The 21616-nt window shown below is 43.5% G+C and overlaps 2 protein-coding genes across 2 annotated transcripts; one reads left to right on the top strand and one right to left on the bottom strand.

Moving 5' to 3' along the window:
- Window positions 1988-12862, top strand: BECN1 (beclin 1). The gene is made up of 12 exons (XM_005693865.3): window positions 1988-2089; window positions 2364-2492; window positions 4665-4732; window positions 5801-5859; window positions 6485-6575; window positions 6680-6816; window positions 6977-7171; window positions 8226-8372; window positions 9681-9830; window positions 10700-10760; window positions 11204-11346; window positions 12079-12862. The coding sequence occupies exons 2-12, from the start codon at window positions 2366-2368 to the stop codon at window positions 12245-12247; spliced, it is 1347 nt and encodes a 448-aa protein (XP_005693922.1). The 5' UTR covers window positions 1988-2089; window positions 2364-2365; the 3' UTR covers window positions 12248-12862.
- Window positions 12529-21616, bottom strand: CNTD1 (cyclin N-terminal domain containing 1). The gene is made up of 7 exons (XM_005693866.3): window positions 21193-21616; window positions 18009-18084; window positions 17270-17438; window positions 15699-15861; window positions 14944-15088; window positions 14207-14303; window positions 12529-13650 (listed from the first exon to the last, which is right to left on the bottom strand). Exons 1-7 carry the CDS (start codon window positions 21359-21361, stop codon window positions 13456-13458), a joined length of 1014 nt encoding a protein of 337 aa, XP_005693923.1. The 5' UTR covers window positions 21362-21616; the 3' UTR covers window positions 12529-13455.

Here is a 21616-nt window from a genome sequence, read left to right as displayed (position 1 = left end):
TATGAATCAAAGAATATGAACATTTAAAATTTTGAAATACATTCCCAAATTGTCCTCCAAAAAGACTGTACTAGTTTATACATAGAGTTCCCTATATACTCATCAATACATGATGTTATCAATTAGTTCAGCCTTTACCAATCTCTTAAATGAGGAAAGCTGCCTGACTTCAGTTTTATTTCCACTATTACTAGTAAAATGAAATATTTTAATTATTTTTTAATCAACCATTTGTTTTCCTATGAGCTTTTTCATATTATTTGCCCATTTCATTACTGCCCATGGGTATTTTTATTGATTGAATAGAGTTCTGTATATCAAAGAAATTTACCTTCTTTTGAGACACAACTATTTTCCACATTTTCTTTTCACAATTTTTTTTTACACTGTCTTTGATAGTTCACAAAGTTGTTGTTTTTTTTTTTTTGGTGTGTGTGTGTCTAATAAAGTTTTATTAAAGTATAAAGGAAATAGAGAAAGCTTCTGACATAGACATCAGAAGGGGGCAGAAAGAGTACCCGCTTGCTAGTGTTAGCAATGGAGTTCTATACTCTCCAATAAATAGAGTTAGTAAAGTACAGCAGAAAATGTGTTCGCTAGGAGAACAAAGAACTAGAGCTCCAAGCATCCTTACCTTGTCCTGAAGAATCCCAGACGAGCCCCCAAGATGAAATGTTGTTGCTGAATCACGCAAAGACGCCGGGATCCTTGGCCTCCGGAGAATTCAATCTGGGGCCAGAGACGAGGCTTGATCCCTCAGAGCTTTCGTGTAATAAAGTTTTATTAAAGTATGAAGGAGATAGAGAAAGCTTCTGACATAGACATCAGAAAGGGGTAGAAAGAGTACCCCCACAAAGTTTTAATTTCATTTTCATTCTTGGCCACAGCACACCAACATGCAGAATCTTTCCCAACCAGGGAGCAAACCCATGCCCCCTGCATTGAGAGTGCAGAGTCTTGACCAGTGAAAGGACAGGGAAATCCAGAAAGTTTTAATTTCTAAGGAGTAAAAGTCAATATTTTCCTTTTTACTTCTGATTTTCATGTCATGCTTAGACAGCCCTTCTCTACTTCAAGATTATAAAAAATATTCACTCATGCTTTCATATAGTACCTTTAACCATTGTTTTATTTTTTGCCACACGGCTTGTGGGATTTTTAGCTCCCCTATCAGGGACTGAACTGGCGCCCTCACCAATGAAAGCTTGTAGTGCTAACGACTGGACTGCCAGGGAATTCCCAATCGTATTTTTGACGCTTAAATTTGTGACTAACTTGGAACTTCTTTTGGTGTAAACAGTGAGTAGTAGATTGAGCTCACTACCATTTAAATGGCTCTTTGGTCCCACTCATCACAACATTAAACACTAGCTTTATCACCCACTAAATCCACCCCGCCCCCCATACATGGTCTATTTTTTAACTTTATTCTCTTCCATGGATACTCCTGCACCAACACAAAAATGTTTTAGTTTCATAACTTTATATTCCAATATCTAAAGTGTTGGACTTTCCCTTATCATAACTGAAGCTTTATACAATGAAACACAATAAGGTTTACCCCCTCACTTGCCCTTCCAAGTGTCTACCTCTTTGTCAGCGTTTCAAAAAAAACGCCCAGTTCTCCCAATGAGAAATTTTAAAAATTGATACCGCAGTGAATAACGAAAGTGGCTCCGCTAAGAAGTGACAAATCTGAAGAAAAGTCACTGAGTTAGAAAATGGTGGCGTGTCCAGGGGTTGTTTGTTTATTCGCTAAGTTGTATCGGACTCTTCGGCGACTCGCTCCCAACTCGGTCGGGCTACTTCCGCTCGCAACACCAGCCCCTAGGCCGACGCCTGCCGCCTTTCCCAGCTCAGCCTCTAGAGGTCGCAGCCAGGCGAAAGCGGGTCGACCACGACTGACGCCCTGAGGCGCGGCAGTCATCGTGACGTCAAGTCCGGTCCCGGCGGAAGTCCTCCCCCGGCGGACCGGAAAGTAGCTGAAGGCTGGGCGATGGCAGTCTTGGAAGTCCCCCTCGCAGACAGAACCGAAGCCGCGGTACCCCCGCGGTAGACCGGATCAGGGTGGCGGGCTCCGGGTCCCGAGGTGAAAAGCGTTGGGGGCTGAATGGCTACTTTCGAAGGGGACCTGGGAACCCTGACGGCCCCTATTGCAGACCCTCCCTGACTTTGGGCTGTAAACTGCCTTTGCCGGGTCAGCCCCGGAAGCAGGTCCGCCTGGTATCCTACCGTTCCTACAGGGAAAGGTGCAGGCGGGGATTTTTACCCCTTCACCACAACAGCAAGTCAGGTGGTAGCTCCGAACCCGGGGTTCAAGGGCGCCTGTTCTTCCTAACGTGGTCTCCTTTCCACCGCCGCAGGGATGGAGGGGTCTAAGACATCCAGCAGCACCATGCAGGTGAGCTTCGTGTGTCAGCGCTGCAGCCAGCCTCTGAAACTGGACACGAGCTTCAAGATCCTGGACCGTGTCACCATCCAGGAGCTCACAGGTCAGCGAGGCCCTTGGAAAGAGGGTGATCAAGATCGTTCAAAGTGGGCAGCTTTGGAGATGAAGGTCTTAAGGACTATACATAGCCTGCCACAAACAAACCTTGTGAGCCTCGGAAGTTGCTTCATCTTTCTGGTTCCTTGTTTTCTTATCGAGAACATAAAAGAGTTCTGACACTATGTGCTTCTGAGAGCTTTCTATAACAAGGAAAGGTCCTTAGTTTTCTGCTCCCGCTGTTTCAGAGTAAAGGATTATATGTATATAAAAATAAACAGCAATTGTGGGGGACTTGCCATATACCAAGTGCATTACATGCGTTACTTTAACCTCTATGGAGTAGTTCAGTTTTACTCCCCTATGCGTAAGAGTAGTAAAAATTTATCATTTCATCCATGAGGAGTTGAAGCTCAGTCAGGTTAAATGATTTACCCAGAAGCCAATAGTTGATAAGTAGAGGAAAATAGAGGAATAGAGTCCCAAATTCTCAAGAAGTGAGATGAAGCTAGGAAAAAGGAAAAGACTGAATAAACAGTTAAAATAAGCTCATGGACCTAGAGTCACTCTGCTTGAATTTAAATTCTGGCTATCATTTACTAGCAGAATGACTTTTTGCAAGTTACTTCACCCAATTTTTAGTTTCTAAGCCCCAATTTTTTTATTTCCTTTATCTGTAAAATGTAAAACAACTTCAAGGTAGTTGTAAAAATCAAATATGACAGAGACCATAAATACTTCAGAATATGCCAGGGAAAAGTACTCAGCAAATATTAACAATTATTATCAATACCTGATTTCTCTTTTCTGAGGGGAATTAACTGTTTAATATGGGAAATTTTTAATATGGAAAATTTCAAACATACAATCAAGAGAATAGCATAGTGAACTCCCTTGTGTCCATCATTCAGCTTCAACAGTTAGCTACATTCAATCATTCTTGTTTCCTCTATACCTACATTCACCTCCCATATCCACTCAGGTATTTTGCTCTTTACCTCTTTTTTTAAAGGTAAATTTTCATACATTGACAATTTTTAATTGTCAAGATTTTTTTTTTTTTTTTGGCCTGCACCCCATGGCATGTGGGATCTTAGATCCCCAGCCACGGATGGAATCTCTGCCCCCTGTAGTGGAAACTCAGAGTCTTAACTACTGGATCCCCAGGGAGGTCCCTAATTGTCAAGATTTATATATTACATTGGAGAAGGCAATGGCACCCCACTCCAGTACTCTTGCTTGGAAAATCCCATGGACAGAGGAGCCTGGTGGGCTGCAATCCATGGGGTTGCTAAGAGCCCAACATGACTGAACGACTTCGCTTTCACTTTTCACTTTCATGCATTGGAGAAGGAAATGGCAACCCACTCCAGTGTTCTTGCCTGGAGAATCCCAGGGATGGGGGAGCCTGGTGGGCTGCCGTCTATGGGGTCACACAGAGTCGGACACGACTGAAGCGACTTAGCAGCAGCAGCAGCATATATTACATATCTTAGCTTTTTGGGGGGCCCATGATACACAGCTTGTGGGATATGGGATCCTGGTTCCCCAACCAGGGATTGAACCTGGGCCCTGGGCAGTGAGAGTATGGAGTCCTCACCACTGGACTGGCCAGTGAATTACCCTTAGCTGTATGTTTTTGACAAATGTATACACTCATGTAACTTAGATCTCCATTGCTATGTAGCGAGCTTTCATCTTCCTGGATCTTAGTTCCAGAAAAGGAAGTTTCATCTTCCTTTCATGTTCCTTCCCACTTATTCTGGGGTAAAGAGGATGTTAACTTTTGTTGTGAAAAACATCCAAGTTTATAATGAACCTCTGTATACTCATCACCAAGCTTCAACGATTATACACGCACATTTAACCATGTTTTACCTACAGCCCCAAATGATTCTGAAGCAAATCCCAAACATATAATCACCATTAATATTTTATTAAGTATTTTTTGAGAGGTAAGATGTCTCTTTAAAGACCTAATCGTACCATTATACTGGAAAAACTTTGATAATTCCTTAATCTGATTTAATGGATATAAGAAGAAGAAAACAGATCCTTTTTTTTTTTTGTAAATTATACTCTGAGAAAAAGGTGGAGGATATTTTGATTCTTATCCTTTCATAAATGCTCCTGCTCTTTCTGAACTTTCTGAAAGATTCAATGTTTCCCTTGCTCTTAGCTCCATTACTTGCCACAGCCCAGCTGAAACCAGGAGAGACCCAGGAGGAAGAGGCTAACTCAGGAGAGGTATGAAAGCACTGGAATGCAAAGTGGGTTTCTGCAGGGTCCTTGATGCTCCTGGAGCCCCCGGATATGTGGAATCTCTGGTTAACAAGAGACATTCCGCATAATTAGGCCACTGTGGATCACTGAAGACACAGAAGTTCACCTGCGGTCACAGGGTTGCTGAATGAGGCATCCATTCAAAACAGTGAAGAGAGACTCTGCTTTATTTGGAGTGGAATTATAAGCTATTTTAGGTGGGAGGTGGGATGATGACCTGTGTGTCCAAGTCTTAACCTGGTTCACACCTGTTGCCGTAGTTCATTAGTAATATCCACTCCTCTCTGGTCTTAAAAGTATCTAGGTTTAGAGATAGAACTGTGTGATTACACTAGGTAGAAAGGGTTACCAGTGTCTGCGAACATGTCATTTTTTTTGAACTGTATTGAGTGATGATTTTCATTGGCAAAGATAAGAGTTTGGTCACATACAAATTATATCAAAGTATGGAAAACAAAGAATCTACTTTGTTTTATGCCATGGCAGACTTCATTGCAATCTGCTCTGGCTTTTCCCTTGTGCCATGATTTAGGGCAGGAGTCTCCAGCCTCCAGGATCTAATGCCTGATCATCTGAGGTGGAACTGATGTAAAAACACTAAAAATAAAGTGAGCAATAAACATAATGCGCTTGAACTACCCCTCCCCCTGCCCTGGTCTATGGAAAAATTGTCTTCCATGAAACTGGTCCCTGGTGCCAAAAAGGTTGGGGACCCCTGAAGGGCATTCTCTCGCCTACCCTGACTGGTAAGTGTTGAGAAAATGCAGATATAACAGAGTATAACATAGTTAGGAAATGCTGTTTCCCACAAAAAAAAATCAAATGGGACTTGGGGTTTATTTGTACCAGGGGTCCTTTCTTAGTGCATATATCCAAGGATTGGCTAGAAAACACCCATTTCTTAAGTCTCTTGTTTCTCAAGTCTTGTGTTTATCAATCGTAGGTAAAGCCAAATAGTTCTGAGGCCATTGGGAAAATAGACTCCACCTCAAAAGCTGCTAGAATTCTGATGACTTCTTATTTCCTTCCCAGGAGCCATTTATTGAAACTCGCCAGGATGGTGTCTCTCGCAGATTCATCCCCCCAGCCAGGTGCCTACTACTCCTCAGCCCCCTGTTCCTTGCCAAAGGCCAGTAGAATTTTAATTGAACCCAGAATTGCGATGGAGATGAATCATCACCTAGCTTTTCACTCTTCTAGAAAAGACACTGTCCCTTACACCTGGCCCATCACCTTCCAGTATTGATTTTTTCCTGTAGCCATTCACACAGTGGGAAGGAACAGTAGCTCTCATGATGAAGAACTAAGAAAAGTTGAGAGTGTGATTAACTAATGGAAGAGATGAGCTCTTAAAAAGTTTTAAGATACCAAATGTTAGATGTTCAGGTTCTTAGTTATTGATGCATGTAAGAAATGGTCTCTCCTGATTCTCCTTCCTTTTCTACTATAGACACACACATAGCCATTTTTGATGCCCCCTCTCCCTCCTTAGTCCTCCAGTCCATCCAGCACTTCGTGCTGAGTGCCCCTGTGGGAGACCAGCATGGCCTTCCCTTGGGAGAGAGGTATCCTTGGGAGGTCAGTCGGGCTAGGAGTGGGTATGCGCCTTGAGGCCCCTCAGCTGGTGCTTGAGAGTCTCTGCCACCAGCACTGCATATAGGTGGAGGAGGCCTCTCTGCTCCCTCATGTGGCCCATGGGCGGGGGGCTGTCTGCAGGATGATGTCCACAGAAAGTGCCAACAGCTTCACTCTGATTGGGGAGGCATCCGATGGCGGCACCATGGAGAACCTCAGCCGAAGACTAAAGGCAAGTCTGCCTCATGCCAGTGTCTTGCAGTGGGCTGGCTGGTAGGGGGGTCTCCAGGCAGGTGACATGAGGCAGGCCCTACCCTGACTCTCCTCTTCTTCCAGGTCACTGGGGACCTTTTTGACATCATGTCAGGCCAGACAGATGTGGATCACCCCCTGTGTGAGGAATGCACAGACACTCTCTTAGACCAGCTGGACACTCAGCTCAACGTCACTGAAAATGAATGTCAGAACTACAAGTGAGTGCCTCCAGAGCCTGGTCCTAGGAACAAGGCTCTGAGTCTTGGGGTGCTCACTGCTCTGGAGCTGTACAGCCCTCACCCAAGAGCTGTGCTTCATGCAGGGAAATGGAATAACAGTTTCCCTCCCATACGCATTCCCTGCCTGTGTTCTTGGCAGACACTGTTTGGAGATCTTAGAGCAAATGAATGAAGATGACAGTGAACAGCTTGGGTTAGAGCTAAAGGAGCTGGCATTAGAGGAGGAGAAGCTGATCCAAGAGCTGGAAGATGTGGAAAAGAACCGGAAGATAGTGGCAGAAAATCTCGAGAAGGTCCAGGCTGAGGCTGAGAGGTTGGATCAGGAGGAAGCTCAGTGAGTAATCACCCTGTTCTTGCATCTTCCTGCCTCAAGGCTCCGGGAGAGGAAATGGCTCACAGCCGAATGTGTCTGATTAGTTTGTAAACAGCAGTCGACATTCAGCAGCATGTCTGCTCTAGACCCTGCATTTCCAGGCCCTGTTTCTTGATGTTGGTTGGGAGGCTTATGTAGGAAGAGTCAGCATGATTAAGTGACAAAAGCATTGGTTTTGTCCAGTGCTTTTGGAGAGCTGAGAACCAGGCCTCTAGTGACAGCTCTGTCCGGTAGGGAACATTTGGATGAGTCAGGCACTGAATCCCGCATCCTCAGGAAGGATAAGTGTGTTGGCCTACATGTATTCTCTTCCAGCTCAAAAATTTCACTGGTGCTCTTTTTAAAAAATATTAATTTATTTGGCTGCACTAGGTCTTAGTTGCAGCTCATGGGATCCTTGATCTTTGTTGTGGTATGTGGGATCTAGTTCCCTGACCAGGGATTTAACCTGGGCCCTCTACATTGGGAGCTCAGAGTCTTAGCCACTGGACCTCCAGGGAAGTCCTTCATTGGTATTCTTGACCTGAGAGAACCCTCTGTCTAGTGGAGGAGACTGAAGGTGGGGGAGGGGAGGACTGAGAAAAAGTTAAATTTTTCATGGGGTAGTGTAACAAGTTCCATTAGAAATGATGTACACTAACCATTTAAAGGACAATAGGCATGTAGAAGTGAAGTGATAGACAATCAGACCATTTCAGGGAAGAAACCACCGTTGACTAACTCACCTTGTTTCTGGAAAAGACCAGAAGTCCAAGAAGTATCTGGTCCTGGTTTGGGAGCATCTTGTCTTCCTCCTCTTTTTTGCATATGAGCAGCTGGAATTTGGGACATTTCTGTCCCACCCAGGCAAATCATCTAGGGCAACTATGCTCCTTTGAGTGAGATCTATGCCAATGTATAAGGTGCTGCAACTAGAAGTGACCATAATCACTAGAAGTCTTTGAGAGGAGCGATGGGAGAGAAATTTTAGCCCCCAAAACTAACAGCCTTTAATGACCACCTTATCTATTCACAGGTATCAAAGGGAATACAGTGAATTTAAAAGACAACAGCTAGAACTGGATGATGAGCTGAAGAGTGTAGAAAACCAGATGCGTTATGCCCAGATGCAGCTGGACAAGCTGAAGAAAACCAACGTCTTTAATGCAACCTTCCATATTTGGTAAGAAGGGCTGGAGGGTGAGGCGCATCTGGGAAGCACTGAATATCTGAATGTTAGCTGTTGACCACTAAGCCAGGGTGCCCACCTCCCATGAAATAGGAGTCCATGTCATTTTCACCCCATCTAGCCTTCTTCCGTTTCTTGAGTTGGGTTAGCCACAATCAGGGGATTGAGATTCTAGAGCTTGGTGACTTCCATTCTTCCAAGGAGAGGGAAAGATCGGAGCCCTCCAGCCGCAAGAAAATCTGAGCCTCTGCTTGGTGCTGATTTCTCATCCCCCTCTCCGGGCGTCATTTGTTTACTCATTTATTTGACATTTTATCCATTTCAGCTGGTATCTGTTGAGTATCTGCTATGTGGTGGACACTGTGCTCAGCACTGGGTGGGCAGCAGCAAGCAGTATTCATTCTGCCTCCTGGTTGCTGCAGTCTTGTTGTAGAGGGGGAGATGGCTGGGTAACAAGCACTTGCACCTCAGCGTGGTCCTGGTGAGCCCAGGGTGCTGTGGGAACACAAGGGCACTTCACCCGATTTGAGGAGGCTGCATGAACGTTTCCCCCAGTGGAGGTGGATGTCTAAGCTGAGACATGGAGTCTAAGTCTGCAGAGGAGGAGGGTTGTTCTCAGCAGAGAGAACATCCTGTGCAAAGAGGCAGAGGAAAGTGGAAGTGGTAATCTCCCACTGAACCTTCTGGACTGAAAGGAGCTTATTGTGACCGGAGATGGAGTATAAAGCAGAGAACGACAGGGTATGAAACTGGAGCACTACCAATTCCTTAAGGATCTTATAAGCCTCGTTAAGGGATTTGGACTTTATCCAAAAGGCAGTGGGAGCCACTGAAGTGCTTTGGGCAGAAAAGTGACATAAGGACAGTGGTATTTGTAAATGATGCCTTTACCTGTAATGTGAGAAATGACTTGGGGGAAGAGGGCAAGGTTGTTGGTTAGGAAATCTGTCAGGAGGATTCTAAACACTTAAAAAGAGAGCCGTGGTATTGAGTCTGAAGAGAAGTGGACAGATTCAAAAGGTTTATGAGGCAGAACCAGCAGAGCTTGGTGGTTTTAGGGAAAAGGGAGCTGAGAGAGAGCATTCAGGGATGACACCCAGGTTTCTACTTTGATGTCTGAGCAGCAGGGAGAAAGATAATGACTCACGCTTTAGGCATGTATTTAAAGTACCAGGTAGAGCTTGGATATATGAATATGAAGATAAGGAGAGAGATTTATGCCAGGTTTTAGGTGAGAACAGAAAATATCAGCATTTGCCAAGTTTTAAGTTCTCTGTATTTTTCCCTGCCCTTCTTCTGTAGGCATAGTGGACAGTTTGGTACAATCAATAACTTCAGACTGGGTCGGCTGCCCAGTGTTCCTGTGGAATGGAATGAGATTAATGCTGCTTGGGGCCAGACAGTGTTGCTGCTCCACGCCCTGGCCAATAAGATGGGTCTGAAATTTCAGAGGTAAAAAAGGTGGTCCTTTCTTGAGTGTGGTGTGTCTTCGATATAATCTGTGTATCCTACCTGTTACTTCTGTCGACTACGCAAGAGCCCTTGCTCCCAGCAAGCAGGGAGTATTCTGTCTATGGAGACTGTGTGCTTCTGGTTTTCTCCTCACCACAGGCCTTTTCCACTGATTGAGCAGTCCATGAACTGCATGACCATAGCAGTGGTCCCCAACTTCCTGTCTCCAGAACCTAAAAAATCTCCAGATTTCTGTTTCTAAATCTAAACCAGAACATACATTCATCCATAAAAGACCCTCAGATAATTATAGTTTTTTTCTTTTCTTTTTAAAAATACTTATTTGTGTTTATTTATTTATGCACCAGGTCTTAATTGCAGCCTGTGGGATTTAGTTCCTTGACCTGGGGTTCAACCCGGTCCCCCTGCATTGGGAGCCTGGAGTCTTAGCCACTGGACCACCAGGGAAATCCCAAACAAAACTTTTTAAACATGGAGCCCCCATGGGGAGGTGAGACAGAAGTGGAAATAATAAATGAGGTCCTTGGGTAGCTTGGGCTTCCCTGGTGGCTCGGACAGTAAAGAATCTGCCTGCAATGCAGGAGACCCGAGTTCAGTCTCTGGGTCGGGAAGATCCCCTGGAGAAGGAAGTGGAAGCCCACTCCAATATTCTTGGCCTGGAGAACCCCAGGGACAGAAGAGCCTGTTGGGTCCCAGTCCATGGAGTTGCAAAGAGTTGAACACAACTGAGTGACTAATACTTTCACTTTCTTTGGGTAGCTGAAGACCAAAAATCACTCGGTTATAACACCCTAGTAATCACTTTAGGTAGAGTCCTGTATTCATCTCTGTCTGCATCTCCATTTTAGGTATCGACTTGTTCCCTATGGAAACCATTCATATCTGGAGTCTCTGACAGACAAATCTAAGGTACTCTAGGAAGTTCCATTTTTCACCTACAGTACAGAATTCTTGTACCTAACAAAATAGTTTACTTTTGATAATAGCATAATTTCGTTTCTTAGACTGAGATATCTTATGATGAGCCAGTGTCTTGTTCAGTGGCTTGTCTAGTTCAGGATTAGCTCTTTGGGGTCTGTTGAGAAAATTATACTTTTACAGTTTGTTGAGAAGGGATATGGGTGGATCCAAGGAGAAAGTGTGTGCCAGGATGAGAAAGGCATCACTGTGCAGTAGATGTTTAATATATTTCAGTGATGGTGCAACAGTTGTGGGTGCATGGTATTTGCCCAAGGTTACTGTTGCCAGTGGAATCCAGACAGAACCAGTCAGAGTGATGGATTGGATTGGGAGCAGCCTGTTGTAGCCAGTGTTTGGGCCACATGTACAGCCAATTCTCTCTTCTCGGGCAGGAGCTGCCATTGTACTGTTCAGGGGGGCTGCGGTTTTTCTGGGACAACAAGTTTGACCATGCAATGGTGGCTTTCCTGGACTGTGTGCAGCAGTTCAAAGAAGAAGTTGAGAAAGGCGAGACACGTTTTTGCCTTCCTTACAGGTCAGTATTCCCCAGTGCTCAATGAACCTAAAGTAGGACCAAAGTGAGCAGAATGGAAGGGACAGTAAGAATGGAGGCAAAACTAGTACACATGGTAGGAAAGTTGAAAATGGGAGTAAAATCCCATGACACTGATGGGCAGGATGGATCCAACACTGTAAGCAAGACAGTGTGACCACCTGATCCCTGGAGAAAATGCTGACTTCGATGGTGTGGGGGATTTTCTTGGTGCAAAGCTCAAGCCTGCTCTCCAGTTTCAGGGAGGTTTTTCCTTATGCCCTTGGAAAGATACAGGAATGCTTCCTTTGATCAAATTTTGTAGGAGCCCAGAGATAGATGGGCACCTTACTTAAGAGAGTAAGGCTGAGCTGCTTCCATCACCGCAAAACAAAGTGTTTCTTTTCTTCTGCCTGCCTCCCCTCCCCACGAGGGAGGGATGCCTAGGAAAACAGTGCAGAGTGCTGCCGCCCTCGCTTACCCTCTGCTCCAGGCTTCTCATCCCTTTGGGTGTGTGTCCTGTCTCTGTACTCCGCAATGACAATGAGGCTCTTGCGACAGCCTTCTTGGTTTTGGGCTTTCAAGCAAATCCAAAATACACTACCGTTGCTCGCCAAGAGTTCTTTAATAGATAGAATGACGTGAATGGTCCCATGATCAAGTCACTGCCCATTTGCCTTAACTGACTTAACATGGATCTCAGTTACTAATGAGTTCTGCTGTGTTCACCTGCAGGATGGATGTGGAGAAAGGCAAAATTGAAGACACAGGAGGCAGTGGTGGCTCCTATTCCATCAAAACTCAGTTTAACTCGGAGGAACAGTGGACAAAAGCTCTCAAGTTCATGCTAACGAATCTTAAGTGGGGTCTTGCTTGGGTATCCTCACAGTTTTATAACAAATGACTTTCTTTTTTTCTTTGTTTGTTTGCTTTAAAGGCTTTCAATTTTGTTTTGTTTGCAGAAAAAGAAAGTGTTAAATTCGGGTACTATTAAACAGCCTATGTTTACAATACCAAAAAAGAAAAAAATCTACAAAAGCCACTTTATTTTAAAATATCATATAACAGATAGTTTCCAGAACTACAACATGCCATGTATAGCATCTGGTCTTTGTCACAGTTTTGACTCTTAACCCCATGCCTTCCTTTCCCTTTGTCCCCTCGAAACAAATAATTTAAGTTTGCTTTTTTTTTTAACTGAGTTGAATTGAGATTGATGTGTTTTCACTGGAGTTTGTCTCTCTCAACTTCCTGCACTTAGAACATGAACTAGAAGCTTTTGTCTCCACTGAGAGGACAAGAAGTGTGAGATGCACAGTTGGATAACATGAGAAAATGACACAAGCTTTGGTCACTGTGTGATGTGATCAGAAGCTTGAAATTTAACACTTCTTACTTGGTTCTAGTACTGAATGCTTGCTCTGCTCTGTGTTAAGAGATATGAAATGGTGTTTGATACTGTTTGAGACCTTGGTGGAGAGATTTAATTATTTGTAATAAAAGATCAACTGCAGTCTGATAACTGCCCAGAGGTGCACTGTTGGGTTTTTCTTTAACTAAAATAGAGTACTTTGTATTCTGGGAGAATTGAGTTCAAGTGCAGGTATGTGGAAAGTCTGTTGAAATATGTGTAGAGGTGGGTGTTAGTTTTTAAGACTCTAATGGAAAAATAGACAGCTGTAGAGAAAGCCCTATTTGTGTAGCTCTCCGTAACAGAACAGAGATGTTAAACTAATTTTAAGGGGAAATAAAGTCAACATCCTTGATGTTCAGTCAGGGTCACCCATATGGTCTTAGTATTTGAGCCCCTGGTTAATACTAATTTTAATGTCTGAGGTTCTGTCTTAATAAAAGGAATAAAGAAAAGCCATAAATATCTTGTTAAACAAAAATAAACTAATTTCACTGATCCTCTATCTTCTCCCAGCTCTTTGACATTTTCAGCGTGATATGACAAAAGGGACATGGTTATTCATCTTAATTCTTTCTCTGACGTAGAAAAATAAGTGTGAAGTTGGATTACAAAAGACAACTCAGAAGATGCTTGGAACTTTTGTACCCTGAGTATGAAAGTAAACAGAGGGAGGGATGGGTGCAGTGACAGAAGGCTGTTTATATTTGGCAGATTCCGCCTGCCTCATGTGTTGGAGGAAGCGCAGCCCTTGGAGGTCGGGCCACCAGGTGGAGAGGAACAGGCTGCTGTTGACCTGGAGTGCTGGCTCCCACACTGTGAGTTAGGATTGCATAAGAGAACTCAGCAATGCTCTCCAAGGCAATGCCAGTGATGCTCTGCAAATGCCCCATGACCTTCAGAAATAGAGACAGATTTCTTATTACTACATAAACACGTTAGTGCACAAATAGACACATTGCTGGGGCTTTTCTCTCAAGCCGAATGTAAATTTTTTCATTTCTGTGAACTTACACAGAGAATTCAGATCCCAGTGTTTGCCAGTGGCCACATTACGCTAGGATACCTTTGCCCTGATAGTGTTAGCACGGAAAATTTCTGCTAGACATTTCCCTCTGCTGAGAAAAGTTTTGTGAAATATGAGAGGGATATTTGAGTCTTGACATTTTCTGTTTGGGAGGATACACTTAATGGACTTTAACATGGTAGTGGATTATCATAATGGGAAACGAACGAGCTGAAATTGAGCCTCCATTTCCAATTTCACAAGGGGGAACGTGGAGAACATTTTTCAGTCCTATCCTAGTTTTCTCTCCCAAGTCCTGCTTATTCATCCTAATCCTAGGTCTTGGCAGTTACCTTTTATAGCTTGTCTGTTTTCCCTTAACTAATGGGAGAATGCTTTCTATTAAATGAATTCTGACCATGCTGGTCCTGCTCAGTGGTGCATACCTGGCTCCAGCACTCATGGTTTTGGATGAAAGCACTTGCTGCAATGATTCCTACTGCCAACAGCATGAAGTCTTCCTTCACTGAAACAAACTTTTCCCTGAGTGATTAAAACCACATTAATTTTGGAGCTAGAGTGACACTGGATCTTCCAAATCCTAGGGCTACAGGACTTCAACTCTGAGTTGTTTATGTTGATCATGGGAAATTTTATACATGGAAAGAAATGGTCAAATAATAGCTAAATTGATTCCCTCTTCCAACTTCCTGCAACTCAACTGAGATAAAAACATGAGCCTTCTGGCTGAATGGTTTATGGACCTTTTGTTGTTCCATCTGTCTCCCTACCAAATGTAACTGTGAGGCTTTTTATCAGCCTGATTTTACAGTAATCAAACACTTTGTCCAAGTTGCAACCCTGTGACTGGCTTTTTTTCCTAGGTGACTATAAAAGCAGTTCAGTAATCTGAAATTATAAGCAGCTATAAAAGAATTAGGAATGAAAGTATGTTAATTACTTGAAGTCATTTAAATTTAAAAGTAAAAGCCTCTAGGGTTTTGCTGATTGGACTCAGTCATCCATCCAAACAACATATTGGATGTAGATTAGAACAAGGTAACCTGTGCAGGTTATCTGTGGCCTAGGTGCCTTGCTAGGTAAATTCCATTTCCCAAGTTCTCGTGATATGTTACTGACTCCCTGTTTCTGGAAGGAGCCTACAGTAAAGGAGTTGTCTTACCCTTGCAGCTGACTGGGTGTGGAGTTCTCAATTGAAGCCCTCAGCAGGCTTTCATATACAGGTTCATGCAGAAGATAGACTAGGTCAAGTAGAATTAAGCAGGTTGCATGCAGCTGGGTGGCTGGGACCAAACAGCCATTGTATCCTAGATGGAGTACGCGCATGGTAAAGAGCATTGTGTGTGTCTGATCATAATCACGGTTGTCATGCGAGACAAAGCTGTGGAGCTGCTAGAGCGCTTCCTGGTTGCTAAGTTCTATAAGAAACCTCTAGCTGGAGGTCGATTTTAAAGGACAAAGGGAGGAGTAGAGAAACCTTCATCTACGAGATATATATATAATTGGAACCTAGTTGCTTGTTCCCCTCTTATCTCATGCCTCTATAAAATCAACTCTTTGATCTTACAATAAGAGAGTGGCTAATGAGTCCAAATAGAATCCAGGTGCGGAGACTGGTGTTTCTTTCCCTGACAAGTACTAGAGGAAACTACTGAAAACTGCTGTTCCTCACTGGCAGGTTCTGCCCACTGCCCCCAAACCCTTAAGCACATTCCTTTTTTATCTTTTTTTGGGGGGGCCCACCCTGAGGCATGCAGGATCTTACTTCCCTGACCACGGATCTAACCTGTGCCCCCTGCACAGGGGAAGTGTGAGTCTTAAGCACTGGACCACCAGGGATGTCCCCCTAGGAACTTCTATGGAAGTTCTGCCTTCTTATGGAAGACTCCAACTCGCATGCCCAACACAGTTAAGTACCTAAAACCTCCAGGAGCATCTCCACATATGCCAGGGGAGTAGGCAGATTGATTTGGAAGTTCAGGGACTTCAAAACATCAAGTTCTGATTCCAGCAGTTCTTCTTTAGTGTGAAGATACCCTAGAGTCCGGAGGAAATTCAGGACTGTAATGTTGCTGATTATCTGAGCAAACAAAACCAAAAGATAGTGAAAGGGAGAGCGGGTTGTCAGAATAGAGGTCATACATCTTGGCATAGTAAACAAAGCCCTTCACAATCCAGTCCTTGCCTTTATCTCAGCTTCTTCCTGGTAATTCCCCCTTATACTCTACACTTACACAGAATTACTTGCGTTCCCAAACCCACAGGCTCTCATGGTGTCTACACGTTTCCCATGTCTGCATCTCCCTCTGCCTGCCCCCCCGCACACACCTCCCTTAACTGCTCTCCTTACCTATTTTCCCTCTCCCCTTAGGATCCACCCATCACCCCACCCTCCCCTTCAAGAAGTCACTATTGGTTAAAGTGATAAATCAAAAATCTTACAGCTAACATCATTTGTAATGGTGAGAAATTGAATGCTTTCTCCCTAAGAGATGTCTGCGCTCACCATTTGTATTCAACTGAAACTAGAGCATACAAGCAGTGAAATATTCCTGGATAACAATTAAAAGAATAATGCATTACTGTAAGTTAATAGCAGAAAATAATTATTATTAAAATTTTTAAATTAATCTCAGAGGCAGAACTGAGAAACACCTCTAGATGGGAGTGGAGATACTGCTTAACAACAGGTGGAATATACTGAATGTTCTGTTGTTTGTTTAAAAAAAAAGTAATTTTCTCTAAATACACTTCCTCGTCTCTCCAAGGCTGACTAGGTACATTCACAGCCCTCTGTATTCACACTAATCAGAACACTTTCCCACATTTGTTTGTGTGTCTTCTCCCATTAGATAATAAAATCCTTGAGAGTACAGACAATATTTTTACTCTTGTAGCTATGGCACCATAGAAGACAATAAATATTTGTTGAATAAATGATACTTTATTATACAAGCATCACATAGTGATATGGAAACATTCTGTCCTTTATAAATGCAATAGTTTTTTTGCCTTTAATACTACTAGGTAGGTTAGCAATTCAGGCACCTTATGTAAACTGTCCTTGAGTCCAAGGGGAGGAAAGGTGACCTGTATGAATAATGGCCTCTGTCCAGCAATTATACTTTGGGAACAGAACTTCAGGTTAATAACTGCACTGTGTGACTGTGTGTGTGTGTGTGTGTAGGTCTGTGTGACTGTGTGTATGTGTGTGTATATGTAGGAAGCCTATGTGACTCTGTGTGTGTGTGTAGGAGGTCTGTGTGACCATGTGTGTGTGTAGGAGGTCTATGTGACTGTGTGTGTGTGTGTCTGTGTGTCTGTGTGTCTGTGTGTGTAGGAGGTCTGCTTAGGAAGCATGATTATACTCTGGAATTTCCACATGAGTAGTATCACCTAGACCTAGGAGTGGGTTTCTCAAAGCCATCTTTGGATGAGCTGGTTTCTCTCTAACACTTAGGTGCCCATGAGCCACCCTAGCTCCTTACTTTGTAGTGGAAGGAAAGTTTGCTTGCCAGCTGAACACATGACACAAGACGCAGGATAAACTTGTTGAAAAGCTGCTCTTTCAGAGCCCTCCAATTCTGAGGCTCTGTCTTCCCTCTCAGCTGAATTGTAGCTTGCCTGCAGATGTTCTCTGCCTGCTTAACCATAAACCTGTAAAGAAGGGAAAGAGGAGAGGAATCAATCCACACTCACTGAGACTAAATGGAGTTTGTGCTTCAAACTATGCTACATCTTATCCTCTCTAGTATCCAATTACTGGCTAAAAAAATTTACATTTGCAGACTTTCCTGGTGGCACAGTGGATAAGAATCCACCTGCCAACGCAGGGAATGTAGGTTCGATCCCTGATCCAGGAAGATTCTACATGCCATGAAGCAACTTAGCCCGTGAGCTGCAACTACTGAAGCCCATGGGCCTAGAGTCTGTGCCCCGCAACAAGAGAAGCCACCTCAGTGAGAAGTCCTTGCACCACAATGAAGAGTAGCCCCAGCTTGCCGCAACTACAAAAAGTCTGCACAAAACAACAAAGTGCCAGAATAGCCAAAAATAAATGTTTTTAAAAATACAGAACTTTAAAAAAAATTACATTTGCAAGTAAAAGAGGGTACAAACCTGGCTTCACAGTAAGAAGCAACTAGTATGTTTTTTTAAAGATATGGGTACATTAATTAGCCATCCTGAGAGTTACCCCTCACAAAAGCCTTATGCTCAGGGCTTTACCTTTCAAGGATTTCTACAGCCTGGTAGCTCACGGATTTCTCCAGACACCATTGTTCAGACAGGAGAAAAACAAACTCTGCCAAAACAGGAAAGAAGAGCCTGATTCACAAGGTGCAACCAAAACGACTCTGGGAACTCTTGGCGTTATATAAAGGTCATGATGGGGCTCAGGGAAGAGGGTCAGGAGGTGTGAAAGATGAGACTGAAACAATCCAAGTGGAGCCTGGTTCCCTTTGCTGCCAATAGGCAGATGAGAAGCATGAAAAGGAGGCTGACTGAGTGCAAAAACAAAGGCTTACTAAGTCCCCTCAGGGCCCCTTGAGCCTTCCTGTGGGTCTCAGCTGATGAAAGGCTTGGCCAGCTACACACAAACAAACCATCTGGTCTAGTTGGCCTTTATGCCATGCTGGGAACCTCCGGCTTCAAGAGAGATTCTTGGATGGATAAAAACCCTAACTCCTATATTCTGTTTTCAGTGGAATGTTGACAGGAACAAAAAGGTCCCTCCTGGAGCTTCGATATTCTTTATAACACTGTTTGTTTAGTAACCACCCTCTGGAGAACTCCCATTGCTTTACAAACACAATTCACCTTACAGCTGGACACCACCTCTCCACCACCAGTTTGTTGGGTAAATCTTTGGTGGCTGAGCCTCCTCCAGGAGCAAGTTTGTTACTGTCAAGTGGCTTGTTTGGAAGAATCATCCCCTAATTCAGGGAACAAGGTCTAGCTTGGGTGGGGGCAAGTCATTGGGAAGGTGGGAAGGGTAAGATACCTTGGCAAGATTTTAGGCTGCCTGTGTTTCTCTTTGAAAGAACAGCCCCAGATAGAATTCTATTTAGTTAGCAATATCATTAGAGGGTGGAAACAAGGATAAATGTTAGCTCTCAAAGGTACTACAGAACTAGGAACTGTGAGCATTAATCAACAAAGAATTACAAATAGTTAAATTTCCATATATCTTCAGAGAAAATCTAACTTAAAGGAAAAAAATTATAAAATTTAGCACAAAATGTTTAACAACGGACTTGACACAGGTTACACATAGATATATGTACAAAACCTCATCATGACAGAAGCTAAAGCTCTGCTAACAGTGTCCAATGAAGAGGATAATTAGTTTAAGCAATTAAGCAAAGTATCCTAGAACTCATAACTGTGTCATTAGCCAGTCCTTTTATTTGCTGGAGCCTAGATTTCATTTCTTTATTTTCATGGAGAGGGGTGTGTTTATAGTTTTATTTTTTATTTGAATTATTAACTATTAATATCCAGGCAATTGTTTCTATTAATATTTTCCATTTTAACTTGCCAAGAAAACAGTGTGGGTTAGGTGGAATGGATGAGGGTTACACCTCTCTCCTGCTGCTGGCTCCATCTCCTGTACTTATTATGCAAACATACTCAAATCTATTAACTAAAAGACCCTCCCTTTCCATTCTCTTAAACTAGGGCTCTATCTCTGTAGCCTCTATCACTGTGCAAACTCTGGAAAGCCTAGCTTATACCTGCTGCTACCAGGTATAATCACTCAGTCCCTCATATTCTGCAATTTGGCTTCTACTTTTTACAATTTGCTGAAATGATTGTCTCAGGGGTCAGAAAATACGTCCTAATTGTTAAATATCATGGTCCCTTTGCAATCCTCATCCCTGTTGTTCACATCTCTGAAGCATCTGAAACTGCTGACCATCATCCTTCATGAAACTCTCCTCTTGCTTCCAAGGGTCTCTTGGTTCTGCTCCTATCTCCCCAACCATTCCATTTATTTCCTTCATGACTCTTCTTCCCTCTCCACTTTCCTGAACACAAAATGTCTCCCAAGAAACTGTACTAGATTCCACTTCTAAGAACTCATCCTCTGCCAGTTTCAGCAGTATCACTATGGAGATAACTCCCAAACCCTTATCTTTACTCGACTTCTCTTCCAACTTAAATTTTTAAACAACCTGCCAGAAACCTTCCTCCAGATGTTCCACAAGCATCAGAAACTCAGTAGATCTCAAACCAAAACTATTTTATTTCCCTAACAAGTCACGTTTCCTTTTTGTTTTTTCTTTTTCTGTATGTGTGTTTCTCTAAATGGCAGCACTGTATGTCTAGGCTCAACCCTTTGACATAGTCATCTTTCCCTTTTTCACTTAAATTCATCCATTGCAGAGCCCTAGATTTTACCTCTGAAATGTTTTTAATCTATCCTGTCTTATCATTTCTTATTACCTAAAATATAATGACTGACAAAGACTCCACTGGACAACCTACCCCTTATCTCTCTCTACTCCGATCCATCCTTTATATCACAGCCAAAATAATTTTTTCTAGGGCAAAGGTTGCAGTTATAGAACTCCCATATGAAAACAAAAACAACAACAAAAAAAACCCTTTAATGCCTTCTTGTTTTCCTATCATGTCACATATAAACTCCTCACTTTGGCATTCAAAATTCCCCATGGAATGTCTCCAAACCACCTTTCTGGTCTGAATTTCAACTACTATTCCACATGCTCTGGCCAACCTGGATGACATGGTACCCACATTCACTCAAAGTATCCCTATTCCATTGTTTGACTCATGTTATTCCATTTTAGTAGAAACATGGTCCTAGGAGTTCCCATGGTCTAGTGGTTAGGATTTGGCGCTTCCACTATTGAGGCCTGGGGTCAATCCCTGATTGGGGAACTCCCACAAGCTGCCCAGCACAGCCGGAAAAAAAAGAAACATCACCTTCACCAACCAAAATGTCATCCTTCAGGGTCTACCTTAAATACCATGATGCTTGGAGGACTCCTTAATTCATTCTACTCCCACCTCACTCCATCTTTCCTCTCAGTCTCCATAAAAGCTTGTTTTATGTGGTATGACACTTATCTAACCATACTTGTACCTAGTCATTTGCAGATTTGTCCTAATAGTCTCCAAAGATTATATACATGATTTAAAAGTTGGGACTAGACCTCTTTTTCATCTTTCTATCCTAGAAGGCAAGGAGAGTAAGTAGTCTATACACGTTAAATCAAGGGTGGGGGGCTGGTGAGTCTGGCTCATCACTGTACCGCCAACGCCTGACATATAGTAGGTACTAACGAAACTTGAAGGAATAACGCATAATGAATCTCAAGATCGGTGCCTCAAAGACAAGTGCCTGGGTCTCCCATAAGACCAGCCCCCCGGCCTGCATCCCCACCCACGATCCGGGTCTCCCTGAAGCTGCCCATCCGGCCCGCAGCCTCCTGCACGGCTTGCTCATTCTGCTGGGCCAAGTGGAGCAGAGTGTCTTCGATGGTCTCTGTGGCAACAGCTCCAAACCGAAAGTCACTGAGAGAGGACAATCTTGGCCTTTCAGGTCGGTCCATCTTCAGAACCCTATTTGGGCACCCGGACGGCTCATAAGCCGACCCCTTTAACTTCTCTTCAGTCTTCTGCTACCCCCCTGGATTCTTCGTCGCCTTCCGTGCGTTAGTCCTCGCCTCAAGTCTGAGGAAAACCCAATTCCTAACACAGCCTCGAGCCTTCCACAACCTTTACACGCCCCAACGGCCGCGGGCCCTCAGCCAATCGGAAAGCACGGCCTATTCCCTCCTGCCCCGCCCTTTCCCTCGGGCCGCGAG

Source organism: Capra hircus, chromosome 19 (genome assembly GCF_001704415.2).
Source record: "Capra hircus breed San Clemente chromosome 19, ASM170441v1, whole genome shotgun sequence".
In the NCBI taxonomy this organism is placed as follows: Eukaryota; Metazoa; Chordata; class Mammalia; order Artiodactyla; family Bovidae; genus Capra; species Capra hircus.
This window is presented reverse-complemented; position numbering and strand designations above follow the sequence as displayed.